The sequence below is a fragment of the Accipiter gentilis genome, chromosome 33 (assembly GCF_929443795.1).
Source record: "Accipiter gentilis chromosome 33, bAccGen1.1, whole genome shotgun sequence".
In the NCBI taxonomy this organism is placed as follows: Eukaryota; Metazoa; Chordata; class Aves; order Accipitriformes; family Accipitridae; genus Astur; species Astur gentilis.
In genome coordinates this window covers 15,239,123-15,254,531 of record NC_064912.1, presented here as the reverse complement: position 1 = coordinate 15,254,531, position 15,409 = coordinate 15,239,123, and the positions used below count along the sequence as shown (strand labels likewise).

General features: G+C 47.3%; 1 protein-coding gene across 1 annotated transcript; it reads right to left on the bottom strand.

The window, feature by feature from the left end:
- Window positions 1-589: 589 nt before the first annotated feature.
- Window positions 590-15,037, bottom strand: LOC126034232 (kinesin-like protein KIF19). Its single transcript, XM_049791684.1, has 12 exons — window positions 15,017-15,037; window positions 12,636-12,716; window positions 10,244-10,354; window positions 9,314-9,398; window positions 8,010-8,012; window positions 5,483-5,616; window positions 5,194-5,319; window positions 4,416-4,610; window positions 3,508-3,660; window positions 2,619-2,741; window positions 1,767-1,920; window positions 590-768 (listed from the first exon to the last, which is right to left on the bottom strand). The coding sequence occupies exons 1-12, from the start codon at window positions 15,035-15,037 to the stop codon at window positions 590-592; spliced, it is 1,365 nt and encodes a 454-aa protein (XP_049647641.1).
- Window positions 15,038-15,409: the final 372 nt, after the last annotated feature.

Sequence of the window (15,409 nt, the reverse complement as noted above, 5' to 3'; positions counted from 1 at the left end):
ATGCAGCGCATCTGGATGGAAAACGCTTCACAAACACAGGGTGACTGGAACATGGAAGGACCGGCAACCCCAATCTGCACTGCCATCCAGTTTTTCCATTAAAATGCAAGTCCAGAATAAGGTCCAAATAGAGGTGAGGTATCTACCAGTTATACTTTTAGTCTTGAGCTTACACTTTATGATAGAGGTAGCTGGTTGCCTTACAGAGCTACATCAGGCAATTCCACTGCAGTGCAGCACTGTGTGCAGGCTGCAGTCTCCTTACAAGCACCAGGAGAGATTAGGGGTGTGTTTCTCAATAGCAGAAATCACCCGTTGCAAATATAACACCTTAATCTACGGCTCAGAGTTGCATGGACTTAATCTACCTTAAATCCCTGGGTACCTTTTGTAGACCACCGCCCTCCCAAGTTTTTTCCTTGTTTTGTATGTAAATCTCAAACCTACACTTGATCTTTCTGCTTGAACAATTAAATACTCTCTTTAACATCGCTTTGTCATTTTTGCTGGGGGGACCATGGGATATTAGCATTTCTCCTGGTGAGTTTGGAGGTCCACATATAAGTTGTGCTCAAAGCTAAGGAGCTACTCACTCTATGATTGTTAGGAGGTGCCTGCAGGTATCGACGCAGAGCTCGATGTTGGTGTTTTCTGGCTCCATCGGGCTGTGACACATCTCCATTTGCTCCCTGAAAGCCCCCATCAGCTGCGCCCGCAAGGCGTTCATTACTTGGCCACTGTGTGCCGCAGAGCCTTGATACCTCTCTGCTGCAGAAGACATTTCTGATCTGATGTTAGGCCAGGTAAACTGCCAAGCCCCCACACAAAACTAGTCTGGGACCAAGCCACTCTGTCTGCGTGTTAAAAGGCATTCGTTTATGGGACTCTGCTTCATTCTGCAGTGTCGTGAAGTTAATCATGTGCTTAAGGAATCTGATATATTTTTATGATCGTATTATTAGCAATAAATAGGTCTCATTGCTACTGCTTTTGTGAGTATTAAGAGGATACTGCATTGCAGGGACATCTCTTCCCCCATTCTACCCGCAAAAAAAAGAAAAAAATACAGGTTTTCTGTGCTTGTTACCTAGAAATGACCTTGAGTAGGGTAGCAGAGACCTATTATACTTCATGTCTTGTCTGTCAGAGAACTTGACTTTTTTTTTTTCATTCCTTGCCAAATTCACTGACAAAAGGAACAATCCCCAGGGCGGAACAATCCCCAAGGCGGAACAATCCCCAAGGTAGAACAATCAATGTTTTAAAAGCTTCACCCTGCCCCCTCCCTATTATTTTTTTTTTTAATTAAGTGCAACGAACCATACAACAGAGCTCGGTGTCCTGACACAGCCTCAGAGCCCGTGATTATGCAGACTACAAACTCAGTCCCATCTCTGTGAGAGTCAGGACTTCCCACAGCAAATGCCACCACTTGATGTCAAAGCTCTTTTCAAGGGCAAGTTAGTGAAATTTAACACATTTTAATGTTGGGGAAGATGCTGAGAAGGTTGAATATGTTGTCCAGAGTCACACAGTGCATCAGAGACAGGCTCACACAGAAAAACATCTTCAGCTCCCCTTTCTGCCTCCACTGCCCATCAGACTGTGTTCTCCGCTCTGCTTCTCTACAAGCATTGCTGAACCAGCTTCCCCCAGCTACATCTGCATGGAGGCCCACCAGGCTCTACCACAACCTGTCCACACAGCTCCTCTCCCTGCTCTCTTCCCTCCAGATACCCCAGAACAGTTCTTGCTCCTGGCTCTACCTTGCAGATCCCCGAGGTCGGAGCTGACTGCACTTTTCTCCTTCTCCTGGTTTTTGACCCTTGCCTTCAGACGCTCAATCTCCCTGCGGAGGTCCGTGATGATGCTGGTGTATTGGTCGATGTGGTAGGAGACATTCCGCAGGTTACATTTTACCTGGTGAGCCAGAATACGTGAGCATTTGTCCCACGGTCCATTATTGGTACAATGGGTGCAAACAAAGCTATGCTTTCAGTTGGAGAGGCACTGACTCCTGTCATGGGGAAGAATTTCTCCTCATGAGTGGGGAAACTGTAAATTAGTGTTTTTCCCTAATTCTGGGAAATTCCTGAAAGGTAACAGAGAAAAGCCAGGGACCCTGTGTCCACAGGGAAAACACAGAGATCCATAAAGAGCGGAAACCCTGTTGAGGATCATTGTTCGTCTTCCTTCACCCCACAAGCCTCTCCGTTTTATTCCTCCTTTCTGCAGCCCCTTAGTTCCTCTTCCAGGCCCAGCATCCCCACTGGGACATTCCCCATACGTTGTCCTCCCGACAGCCATCTTCTGACCATCATTCCTTATGTTCTGCACCCAGGTCAATACCAGGCACATCATCCTCTGCCTTTCCATTATTCTGCTCCCTTTTTTTGACCCTCATATTCCTCTTCTCATCCACGACCCACACAATTTGCTTCTCACTGTTCCCTTCATCTGCTTTTCTTCTCTTCTATCACTCACAGTGAGCTTCTATACCATCCTGCACTGCCTCCTCCTGAATTTTCTTCTCCCTTCATCCACTACATCTTATATTTCTGCTTTGCAAGCTTTTAATCTCTAACCCCCGCCTTCTTGTGAGTTCTTTGCTGCTTTACCTGTGTCTTGATGTTTTTTGCTCGACAGGCGTAGATCAAGGTCGTTCGAGATTCTTCAAAGGAGGTACTGGCTGGGCTGATATGTGCAATCATAACAGTCCTGCTGTTGCCTCCTAATGAGCCCTAGAGGGATGCAAGGTTGATGTGGTTAGTGTGGACACGACAGGGGCTTGCTGCTCAGTGGTAACCACTGTGGCTGGGTACCCCTGCAGTTCATTGAGATTCTGGTGGAGAATCCCAATTAGGAGTGAAGGAAGTGCTGGTAAAAGACCATTTATTAGGCCCTCTCTCCATCAACAGCAAAATCAATAAGTAATTAATCTGTCATGCAGCAGCAGCGGTAGCTCAGAACCAAGGCTTGAGGTGAGGTTCATAAACGATATTGTAAAGTGTCCATAAAATAACCAGTGTAGCAAAGACCTTGTCTGCAACCTGATTTCCTAAGGGAGAGACAACTTATGACAGCACGTAGTCACTCTCAGTCTTTCTTCCTCCTGCCCCAACAATATTCGCATTTATTGGCCAATTTCAGCCAAATCTTATGGAAGGGATGAAACATTTAAAGGCAGTAGGTTAATTAAAAAAATCACTGGTCACCTGTGAGCTTAGAGAAGTACAACCCAAATCTACAGGATTTCATTAACCCTGTAGGCAGTCCTTCCTTACCAGTGCAATGACAAGACAACATGTTTATTATAGAGAGAGCACTATCTGAGTCAAACCCTGATTACATTGCAAAGCTCATACAAGATCCTGGAGGAGCATTCCAAGCTGGATAAAGACAATGAACAGAGATATTCAAGAATCGGCTCTCAAGCCCTGTCTGGTTTGAACAGCGTTACCAACAACAGACAGGCCAAGCTCCTTGCTGACCTGCAGCGTATGGTACCTTCAGCAGATGTGTGAGTTTACTGTCTCGAAAATTGACAAACTGGGCCCAGCTCCCTCCCCTCTCACTCAAAGCGTTGATGCAGTTGCCCAGAGCCAGCAGCGAGCGGTTGATGTGGGCTCCTTCCTTCATCCTCTTGCCCTGGTTCCGAGTCTGTTGGGAGGGCAGGGAGGGACGGGGGACAGACAGACAGACAAAGCACATGCTTCAGAATGGTGATTCTGTGCCTGGGGAAGATGTGAGGCACCACTGGGGTCAAGGTTTGCATGTCCAAACAATGCCACCTGCAAAATCAACCTGAGAGTGCAGGGTTAAACCCCACTCCGAGGCACAGAGGTGCTGGTAGGAGTACATTTCTTGGAAAAGATGACCCAGCTCTGACCTTTTGGTTCTTAAAAGATAGCTATTATCTTCTAAAGATTATTTCAGAAATTAAGATGCATAAGTACATCACTGCAGAATTCCTGGTCTCAGTAGAAATACTGAGTATGTGAAATATCTCTCCCTCAAATCACGTCCCTGAAGTCCAGCGTTTCCTCCTTCCCATAGGAGCCAGCTGCCTTATTGTCCACGCACCAGCATCCCTCTATTCCGCTGGTACCAGCTTTCTCTCTGACAGCCCAGGTGATCCCTGCCTAACAGATCTCAGCTTCTCTTTAGACATGAAATTCACTGCTGCTTTTTCAGACCTGACAAAAAGGCTGAACCCAAAAGCTGGTTTACTTTTTTCCAATTATACTAGTTGGTCTAATAAAAGATATTACCAATATCATCAAACTTTATTTTCAGGCTCTCTTGGGTACAAACTACCCAAGTGCTGGTTTCCCCGGGGATTTGGACAGGCATGCAGACCCTGCACGGCAGGCCAGGGAATCCAGTCCGGTGTCACCAAAAGCTGCCAACCATACCTGGGTTGCTCTCTCCGACCCCGCCAAGTCGACCATGAAAAGCTTTCCAATTCGCACTTCCTCACCGATCGCCTTCCTTCGGCTTTTCTGCGTCACCGTCACCTGCAGCACTGTATGCGAGCGGGAGGACATCTTGTTGGCAGCGGTGGGTTCCTGGGCGCGTTGCTTGTTTCCTTTCGTTGACAATTGCGTGATCTAAACAATGCAGGAAAGTACGCAGAGATGTACAGCTCTGCATAAGCCATAGAATGGCGAACTCTGGTCCTGCTCATGCTAGCAGTGGTTTTGCTGTTGATTTTGCCCAGAACTTCCCCTTTCCTTGTGACCTTGGAATTGCAGGTTTGTTGGGTTTGGGGCTGTTTTCCTGGGAGGCCTGTTTATCTCATGTCCAGGGCACATATAGAAGTACACATCAGCGTGGCTCCTCGAGGGGGTTTTGTTATTTCTTCTCCCTCTCCAAATGGTTTGTCAACATGTGTACGCAAATCAAAGCATTCTTATCCTTCCAGGAAAGCAGCATGCACCCTGGGGAAGCAGAGCTAGCAGGAGGTTAGCTGGGGATTTTAGCCTGATTTCTACCACTCACGTGGCTCCATGATCAGCCCTTTCCATACAATTTGTCACATTAATCCAGTTCCACCAAGGTCCTGCTACAAAAGGTCCTTGCTACTGAGTAAGGCACAGGCAATAGGGAAGTGTCAAGAAATTTTAAAGCAGTGATGCATGAAAGCATAAACCCCGTCCTATTCCCCTCACTGTGGGCCATAGCCCAAGGTACCTCCTGAGCATTTGTAGTGGAGACTTCTGTAATTCCTACTATATGGATTCTGCCTCTGGGGTCCTCTCTCACATCTAAGAACCCTGAGGATGGGTTCAGGAGATCACGGATCACTTCATTATAGATCTGAGGGTAAGAAATGAGGGGTTGGTGTGAGACTAGCGTTGGGTCCTTAGATCTGCAAAGAGGGTTGTGTTGATCCTACATTTCAATGGACATATTTGGACTCCCCATTTCCCATTACACCTGCTCCACAGAGGCTGGATCCCACGCAACACAGACACTTCACCTCCAGGTAGGACATGGAGACTGTGTAATCCATCTCCTCAGTGGCAGCTTCAAGGGCCTTAAAGAGGTCATCAAGAGTGCGGATGTAAATCCCCGGTTCACAGTCTGTCCCTAGCATCACGTAGGTTTTTCCTGCTCATGTTAAAGAATCATAGAATAGAATCATAGAATGGTTTGGGTTGTAAGGGACCTTAAAGATCATCTAGTTCCACTCTCCCTGCAGTGGGCAGGGACACCTTCCACCAGACCAGGTTGCTCAAAGCCCCATCCAACCTGGCCTTGAACACTTCCAGGGATGGGGCATCCACAGCTTCTCTGGGAAACTTGTTTCAGTGCCTCACCACCCTCACGGTAAAGAACTTCTTCCTTACATCTAACCTAAATCTACCCTCTTTCAGCTTAAAACCATTACCCCTCATACCAGCACTACACTCCTTGTTAAAGAGTCCCTCCCCATCTTTCCTGTAAGCCCCCTGTAAGTACTAGAAGGTCACTATTAGGTCTCCATGGAGCCTTCACTTCTCCAGGATGAACAACCCAACTCTCAGCCTGTCCTCACAGGGGAGGTTCTCCAGCCCTCTGATCATCTTTGTGGCCCTCCTCTGGACCTGCTCCACGAGGTCCATGTCCTTATGTTGGGGCCCCCAGAGGTGAACACAGTACTCCAGGTGGGGTCTCACAAGAGCAGAGCAGAGGGGGAGAATCCTCTCCCTCGACCTGCTGGTCATGCTGCTTTTGATGCAGCCCAGGATACGGTTGGCTTTCTGGGCTGTGAGCGCACATTGCCAGCTCATACTCAGTTTTTCATCCACTAATACCCCCAAGTCCTTCTCCTCAGGGCTGCTCTCAGTCCACTCATCACCCGGCCCGTATTTGTGCTTGGGATTGCCCCGACCCACGTGCAGGACCTTGCACTTGGCCTTGTTGAACTTCATGAGGTTCGCACAGGCCCACCTCTGAAGCCATCAAGGTCCCTCTGGATGGCATCTCTTCCCTCCAGCGTGTCGACCGCACCACACAGCTTGGTGTCATCAGCAAACTTGCTGAGGGTGCACGCAATCCCACCGTCCCTGTCACCGACAAAGATGTTAAACAGCACCGGTCCCAATACCGATCCCTGAGGAAGGCCACTCATCACTGGTCTCCATTTGGACATCTAGCCGTTGACGGCAACTCTTTGAGTGTGACCATCCAGCCAATTCCTTATTTACTAAGTGGTCCATCCATCAAATCCACCCCTCTCCAATTTAGAGACAAGGATGTCGTGTGGGACAGTGTCAAATGCTTTGCACAAGTCCAGGTAGATGACAGCTGTTGCTCTTCCCTTATCCACCAATACTGTAACCCCTTCGTAGAAGGCCACCAAATTTGTCAGGCAAGATTTTCCCTTAGTGAGGCCACGTTGGCTGCCACCAATCGCCTCCTTATTTTCCGTGTGCCCTAGCATAGTTTCCAGGAGGATCCGCTCCATGATCTTGCTGGGCACAGAGGTGAGACTGACTGGCCTGTAGTTCCCCAGGTCTTCCTTTTTTCCCTTTTAAAAATGGGGGTTATGTTTCCCCTTTTACAGTCAGTGGGAACTTCCCCAGACTGCCACAACTTCTCAAATATGACGGATAGTGGCTTAGCCACTTCATCCACCAGTTCCCTTGACCCACGGATGCATCTCATCAGGTCCCACGGACTTGTGCACCTTCAGGTTCTTTAGATGGTCTCGAACCTGATCTTCTCCTACAGTGGGTGGTTCTTCATTCTCCCAGTCCCTGCCCTTGCCTTCTGCGACTTGGGCGGCGTGGCTGGAGCACTTGCTGGTGAAGACCAAGGCAAAAAAGTCATTAAATATCTCAGCCTTCTCCATGTCCTGGGTAACCAGGTCTCCTGTTTCCTTCTGGAGAGGGCCCACATTTTCCCTAGTCTTCCTTTCATCACTGACATACCTATAGAAGCTTTTCTTGTTGCCTTTGACCTCCCTGGCCCGATTTAATTCTGTCAGGGCTTTGGCTTTCCTAACCTGATCCCTTACTGCTTGGACAATTTCTGTATTCCTCCCAGGCTACCTGTCCTTGCTTCCACCCTCTGTAGGCTTCCTTTTCGTGTTTGAGTTTGTCCAGGAGCTCCTTGATCATCCACACAAGCCTCCTGGTGTTTTTGCCTGACTTCCTCTTTGCTGGGATGCATCGCTCGTGAGCTTGGAGGAGGTGATCCTTGAAAATTAACCAGCTGTCTTGGGCCCTTCTTCCCTCCCCTCCAGAGCTGTATCCCATGGTACTTTACCAAGCAGATCCCTGAAGAGGCCAAAGTCTGCTCTCCTGAAGTCCAAGGTAGCGAGCTTGCTGTGCACCTTCCTCGCTGCCCTAAGGATCTTGAACTCCACTGCTCCATGGTCACTGCAGCCAAGGCTGCCCTTGAGCTTCATATTCCCCACCAGCCCCTCCTTGTTGGTGAGAACAAGGTCCAGCATAGCACCACTCCTCCTTAGCTCCTGTATCACTTGGAGAAGGAGATTATCATCAATGCATTCTAGGAACCTCCTGGATTGCTTATGCCCTGCCGTGTTGTCCCTCCAACAGATATCAGGGTGGTTGAAGTCCCCCATGAGGACTAGGGCTCATGATCATGAGGCTGCTTCTATCTGTCTATAGAGGCCCTCATCCGCTTGGTCTTCCTGGTGAGGTGGCCTTTAGCAGACCCCCACTATAATGTCACCTGTCCCTGCCCTCCCTTTAATCCTGACCCATAAGCTCTCACTCAGCTCCTCATCCATCCCCAGGCAGAGCGCCATGCGCTCCAGCTGGTCACTGGCATAGAGGGCAACACACCCTCATCATCTCCCCTGCCTGTCCTTCCTAAAGAGCCTGTATCCTTCCATTCCAACAACATTCCAAGAGTCATAGGAACTATCCCACCACATCTCCATAATGCCAATAAGATCACAGCCCTGCAGGCGTGTGCACGTGTCTGACTCTTCTTGTTTATTCCCCGTGCTTCGTGCATTTGCATAGAGGTGTTTGAGCTGGGCCCCCAGTGAAGCGACTTACAGGCTGGAATTCCTTTGTGCTGCTCTTCAGCTGCTCTCCTGCTAACCCGTCATCCCTCTCCAGGCTCTGGGCATCTGTGGCTGGCACTAGCATCAATCTGGTAGGAGTGGGATGGACTGAGGTTCCCCTGCCCTGGCAACTTTAGTTTAAAGCCCTCTTCACCAGCTTGGCAAGCCTATGACTAAAGATATTCTTCCCCTTTTCTGACGGATGGACCCCATCAGCCCCCAGTAGACCAGGTTTCTCAAAGCGACTCCCATGGTGCAAGTAGCTGAACCCCTGGCTGTGGCACCAGTCCCGTAACCAGTTGTTGATTCGCCAGATTCAGCTGGCCCTTTCAAACCCCTTCCCTTTGACTTTGAGGATTGATGAAAAAACTACGTCCCGGTCAAGGGGAAGGGGTTTGAAAGGGTCAGATATAAAAAAGAGCAGCAAAGCCCAGCTTCCACGTTGTTGTGGTTTAACCCCAGACAGCAACTAAGCACCACGCAGCTGCTCACTCACTCCCCTGACCGAGGTCAGTCTCCAGCGTTGCACGAATGCCCTCATCTCCTCCTCCTTTTTAACGGGAAGATTTGTCTCTACTGAATTCCACCTCAAGTGACTTCTCAAACAGGGCAGCTTTGCTGTTACTTTAGGCTTTAAGGGATATCCACCCTTCCCAATGAAAATGGTATTTTAATGCTTCAGTCTTGTCCTCACAGTAAGCAATTAATTGGCATCATAGTTCATTTCTTGTTTGTACAGCTATATTTTATTCATCTGGAGCAGTACAGCTACAGGGACTACTTTACCTGTTGGACCATATGCAAAAATGGTTGCATTGTAGCCAGAAATGACTCCTCCTATCAGGCTTTTGGTTGTGGACACATATACTTCCTCCCAATTCAGTTTAAAAAGCATAAATTTTTGGTCAGGCACAACAGCTGTCCAAATAATCTATATGTAATTGCATTCCCCATTATTTTCTCACTATATTTCACGAATTTCCTGGGCTTTGGAACCATTTGTGAGCCATTTGAATTTTGACACATCATCAAAAGGAGCAGAAAAAGCACAGAGGTTTATTGAATTTTCTAAAGGCAGGCAAGATGCAGGAGCTTACTAAAATAAATGGCCTTAAATACGATCATTTTCTTTGACTCTGAACATGAAATTCTTTGGCCTCCAAAAACGTCTTAGGGAGCATTCAAGGGTGCTACGCTGAAGTTTCGCGTGGAAGAGAACACAGATAACCGAATTGCTTGTGAGAAGCAAGACTGCAGTCACGCTGTGGTGATCACAAAATGCAGCCGCTCATGAAATCCTCACACCGCACCTTACGTCTGTCTGCAAATCACGGCTCAGTAAGGGCTCTAGAGCTCGCTTCACGAGCCCGTGAAACAAAAGAGGCGCAGAAAAGAAGTGTGTGAGCAACAGAGCCAAGCAACGTGACAATGATCTCATTCACCAGAGACCTCGGGAGACGAAGCTTTTCGTCTGGCTCAGGTGTGCTGTATCTGGGGAGTCCCGACGAGGCAGACTGAATACTGCACGTCTCCCTGCTTTTCTGACAAAAGGAAAACCCTCACAGTCCTCTCACCTTCAGCTCTGTCACCTTTTATCTGGGTGACATGTGGCCTCTGGGATGTGCAGTTCCACTCACCTGCCAAAAATGTTCATCTACGCAGGGAAAACAATTCTAATGTTAAGCCTTTTGGTTTAAAAAAAGGGAAGGATGTTACCTGGGTTGCTCTGTGATCAAAACCCATGTCAAATACAAATGTTTTTTCTCGGGATCTGTTAGCTTGCAAGATATCATCTGGATCTTTACTTGGATCTGTCAGGACCACCCTCTGTTATAAGATAAAGTCAGAAGAACAACGGTTATGTCTGGGTTTGGTTTAACAGCCTCTTGGGATTTCTTACAGCACTGCCACCATCACATCTCTTCGCCAGAGCAACGTTGCACTACAGCTTTGTGTGGAAAACACACTTATATGCACAATGCTGAGGCCGACAAGGTTTGTTTCATAACTGACATCGCAACTTCTGTAATTTGGAGAACTAGCAGCTGCTGCAAAATGCTTTGAAGATCCTTTGTGCAGTAAAACAGTTGCTGGCGTTGGGTAACAGCGGTGGTTGCACCCAACCAGCCCCCATGCAAGCAGGAGGACGACAGGACCTCTTAACTGAGGTTCAAACAGAGGAGCTGTGAAAGGAAACAGTTAAGTTCCTTGGGAGCAAAAGTGCCCAAAGTCATCTTCCAAAGCCTTTCCTGCAGAAGGACTAATAGAAATATCTTCATTGCTCAAGGACAGAAATTTAATTCCATTTCTGGCTTTTATCAAGGAAAAAAACAAAGGTGGGAGAGGAGTTGCAGCAGGTTACAGAACTGGTTCTGTTTCTTTTCAGTCCCTTAGGATCTATTTTAGTACATAATTATCACAGTATATAATTACTGTGGAGAATGGTATTTCTCCTCCACTGAAACGACTCATAAGGAGACGCTCAAGCCTCAAGGGAAGGGACAGAGAACCCTGTGCCTCCTACTCCAGAGCAGTTTTCACTCTCTCTCAGGTAAACAGATCATTAGATAAGCAATTAGAGCATAGATCAACCACCACTTGACCTGCAGACTAACTACATTGGTGTGCCAGGCATGGCAGAGAGACAAGTATCTAGGACAAGTGCCCATGGGCATTCAGGAAATGTCAAGACTTTGTTTTTTCTTTTTCTTTTGCATTTCCTGCTAAATTCCAAGTCTCTAACGAGCATCTCTAGTTTTGATCTGAAAATTTTCAATTACCAGAATGACTTTTTTTTTTTTAATTCTTTAGTTTTTACTGGTCCAGCTTATGCCTTAAAACCTGAAGCAACACAAGAACAAACTCCGAAGGGAACTCCTGGTTTATCCTCGGTGGCGGCATTTGCCTGCGAAAGACCGGCTGACATGTAATCATGTGCACATGCAAGCGTGACAGCCAAGAAGAGAGCTTGGAGGATGAGGTCAGCATATTTCTTTTAGAAGAAATTTGTTCAGGCCCCTTCTACTTAGTCCTTGTAACATCCAAGTTTTGCTCACTGTGTATCCACGCATCCAGAAGAGTCCTTATCTTCCAATCTGGGGCTAACACCTTGTCTAACTAGCAGTATCCTAAAAGCATAGATCGTCTGCTATTGCATGGAAGCATTAAAATGTAACAAGACGCTAACAAAATCAATTTTGAGTTAAGATTAATAAGCAGACAGAAGCAGTTCTAAACGAGTTAGGCTGGGAGTAAAAATAGCAGGGAACATGATGTAAATCAAAATACACAGCAAGAAATTTAAGTACTTCAACTGCCCAGTCAATTAATTTGCTTTCATAATTACAGTTATTTGCACTATTAAGAGAAACCCATTCTCATAGATAGAAGTTACTCAGACTAATGTAATGCACATTTGCTTCCCAGATTTCCATTAGAGAAAATAGATCTCAGGGCAGATGATGCAAGTCTGAATAAGCTGTATAAGATTAAAGCTGATATCCTTATGAGGTTACCGGCTGCTTTAAAAAAAGAAGGGGGGCAGGGGGGAGGATGTTTCACCAGAAAGGTGCTAAACAAAAATTGCATTTGTAAGATAAGCTATAAAGAGGAAAAAGAGATTCATGCTTTCTTTGCTTCTGAGGGCTGCTATCATTTGACTATTGCGTGCAGACAAAAGACAAGATATATTACAGAATTAGCATGCATTCAGAAAGGGTTCAGAGAAAGATCAGCTGAAGCACGATAGAAAATAATGGGATTTACATTGCAAAAGAAGGTAAAGAACAAGGGCACAATAAAAATGCGTAACTAGATATAGCAATATAGAAAAGGTAAGTGGGGACCTCCTGCAATCCCTGCCTCTTAAAAAGAGGAGCAAGAGGGGAAAGATGCAGAACTGGAGAAAAGAAGTGCCATTTGCACGGGAAGCTGCAGCCCTGCTGCGTCACAGCAAGGCCAGGAGCTGTGCAGGATTGAAAGCAAGCGTTTGCGCGTGAACCAGAAGAGCCAGAGTCTCGTGGTGGTCTGCGTGGTGCCCGGCAGACTCCCGGGTCCCCATCATGGGGGCTCTCCTGCGGCCCAGGCACAATTCCCCCCCCCAGCTCACCTGCTCGCCCACTCTGTGGGCAACGAGGGCAGCTCCCTCCTCCGCTTCTGCTTCGTTGAGGGGACGGATCCGAAGGGCCACCTGCACACACAGCGCACACGAGTGGCTTACGTGTGCCGAGGCCGCTCACACTTACGTGCAACAGGGCTCGGCTCTGCGCAAGCACCAGCAGCATCTACAGCTTCTCGCTGTATCTCTTCTGCTGATCGATCTTAAAACCTTAAGCTTAGGGCTTGGAGAGTTTAATGAAGTTTATAAAGTTTAAACCAGTTAATTTTCCCATGATTTGCACTTCTATCTTGACAAATTCTTCCTCCCTCTTACCCCGTTTCTGTCTCTAACACGGCAAGACTCCAACTGATTGACAGAGAAGGCGGCAGGATGAATCCAGCCGTGTCATTGCTGCTGCCAGCGGGAACCTTTAGAGATCTGGGACCCCGGTACCAACAGCTTGAGCACGCTTACAGATTCCCCTGGTGTTCCCAAAACACCGATTAAAGTTATCCATGACAAAGAAAGGGAATTGCCTTTCACTGAGTACCCATTTCTTTTAATCCCAGGCAGCAATCATTATGAGCCTGTCCGACCAGATCAGAGCAAGTTGGCCCTGATCTGTGCAGGGCCCGTGGGGTTCCTCAGAAGCTGGAATTCATCGCAGGACTGGAGCGATTATAAAGTAGCAATTAACTGCCCGTGCCCTGTGCCACAACTCAATCAGTCAGAAACACAGCACTCCATTTTTTGAAACAAGGTAATTTGACTGGAAGATTTAAAACACACAGGCTGTACTCGTCAGTATTAAGAACATACAAGAACACGTTTATTTCAACCTGTTTGATCTAGAGGTGAAGCAATAGAGAAAGTGTGGTGTCATGGATCAGTTGTGGGATTAATTGGGCCCCCTGAAGCCGGGGTCCTGCTCTGGTGCTGACTCACTGCAGCTGTGAGTGAGCTGCACAGTCCCAGATCCCAAACCTGTGCACCCAGTGGAGGGTCTCCAGAGAAGACCACCAATTTGAAATCCCACCTAAAAGCTGTCTCTGGTGTCTCAGCTAGTAACAGAGATTTGAAAAATTCTATTTTCACCTTTCCATAGCTGTTTTCCCTTTCATATAATTCAGCAGCATCCCCATAGCAGCTCCTGACAGGAGAATGATAAAACACTGCATAATGCACATAAATGATGCCTCATCAGGAAGGTGTGCAATTATTGAAACAGACTTGTTCTACGGCCCCACCAATCACAAGCAACTAGTTTCTATAGGAACCAGATTTATTTCCACAATAACAAGTCAAGCTACCTGCCAATTTAATAAGGGTTTCTCGAACAGCTCCCAGTCTTGAGCACTGTAGGAGACATTTTTGAGTAGTTCCAGCAACAGCAAAGAAACATCTTTTTGCTGTGAATATCTCAGAGTACAAGGTGAGCTCCTTGGCTCTGGATAGCTTTTAATATTCACAAGAATACAACAATTAACTTAGCTTCATCATCTCTCTGAACACTTCTGAGTGACTGTTACAAGTATCTCATTCCCATGGGCTGAATTAATCTTAAAAGCATTTGAAAATACTATCTTGCACACAATAATCCCAAGTCCTGCAGGAGGAGCAGGGGATAGTGCAAGCCTCTCTTGGACAGCCTTAACCTCTGGAATAGGCTGATTAATCACCGTATTTGGTAGCTCTAGCCACTGAGGGTAAGAAAACAAACCCAAATAAGAAGCATGTGGAGACGGGTCACACCAAGTACTAAGGCTTTTTCTTGCATTATAGAGGAATGCAAGGTATTCTAGATATTATTGACTTTATTTTAAGCGATTCCACTTCGAGCAGAGATTTCCGTGTCTGTCTCTGTTGTCTTTCAGCACCATGTGAGGGCAATGCTTCACTTTAACAGAGAGCCACAGAGCTGAAGGTTGAAACTTGGGAAAGGATTACATTTTCAAAGCACTCCTCTTACTCTGATCAACACACAAGAGAGGCCAAGGTCCTGCAGCAACAGTGAGGGCTCCAACAGGACTATAATCCCAGCTGCTTTTAGCCACTTATTAGGAATCTGTCACTCAAACAGATCCCAAAGAGATGGGCACACTGAAAATCACTGTTCAAGGACTAACAACCACCACCTGCCAGGTTATCCAACCTCACCTCCCCTACTATACACTTTTCTCCTCTACAGGATACTTATCCCCAACTTCTGCTGTAAATCACACACAGCTTTGCACAAAGAGAGCAAGTCTGGGTTTTTCTCCTCCAGTTGGGCCACAGAGGCCAGGAACACTAGAAGACAGCTGGCAAACATGACAGGAAGGATGTTGGGGCCAGGTACAACCCAGCTGCTCCTCCTCCTCCCATGATCTCCCCTAAGCAAGTGGACTCACCATAAGTTGCTGCTCCTTCATGGCCAAGCTGCAAGATGATGCCAGCTCAGGGCTGGGTGATTTGCCCAGGGAAATGCACATGGAGTTGGAATCCTTGAAGAGACTGCACAGGCAGGGGCTGCTGCTGCTGCCTCTGAACCATTCAATCTCCCCACGGAAGGAAGAGAGAGGCAACACCTGCACTCCCCCAGGTGGGAGATGACTGCAGGGACAGCAGGAGCAGAGGCAGCAGCAAAATACTGAGACCCAGGGCTGGAAGGGGCTGCAGGAAGCAGCGTGCCACCACTGCACTATGCACAGGACACAGTGAAAGGGTCAGGATAAGCAAAATGACCCACCTGCAAGCCCAAATTAGTTCTTTGCATTCAAATCCATCTGCACACACCCTTGGTG

What these genes read in the sequence shown, in the direction of transcription:
- LOC126034232 (XM_049791684.1), bottom strand. Translation starts at nt 15,037, where the DNA reads ATGAAGGAGCAGCAACTTATG. An exon ending in TCTCCATGTCCTACCTGGAG is followed by an intron (nt 5,320 to 5,482) that starts GTGAAGTGTCTG and finishes TCTTACCCTCAG; the next exon opens with ATCTATAATGAAGTGATCCG. An exon ending in CCACTACAAATGCTCAGGAG is followed by an intron (nt 4,611 to 5,193) that starts GTACCTTGGGCT and finishes TGCATTGTTTAG; the next exon opens with ATCACGCAATTGTCAACGAA.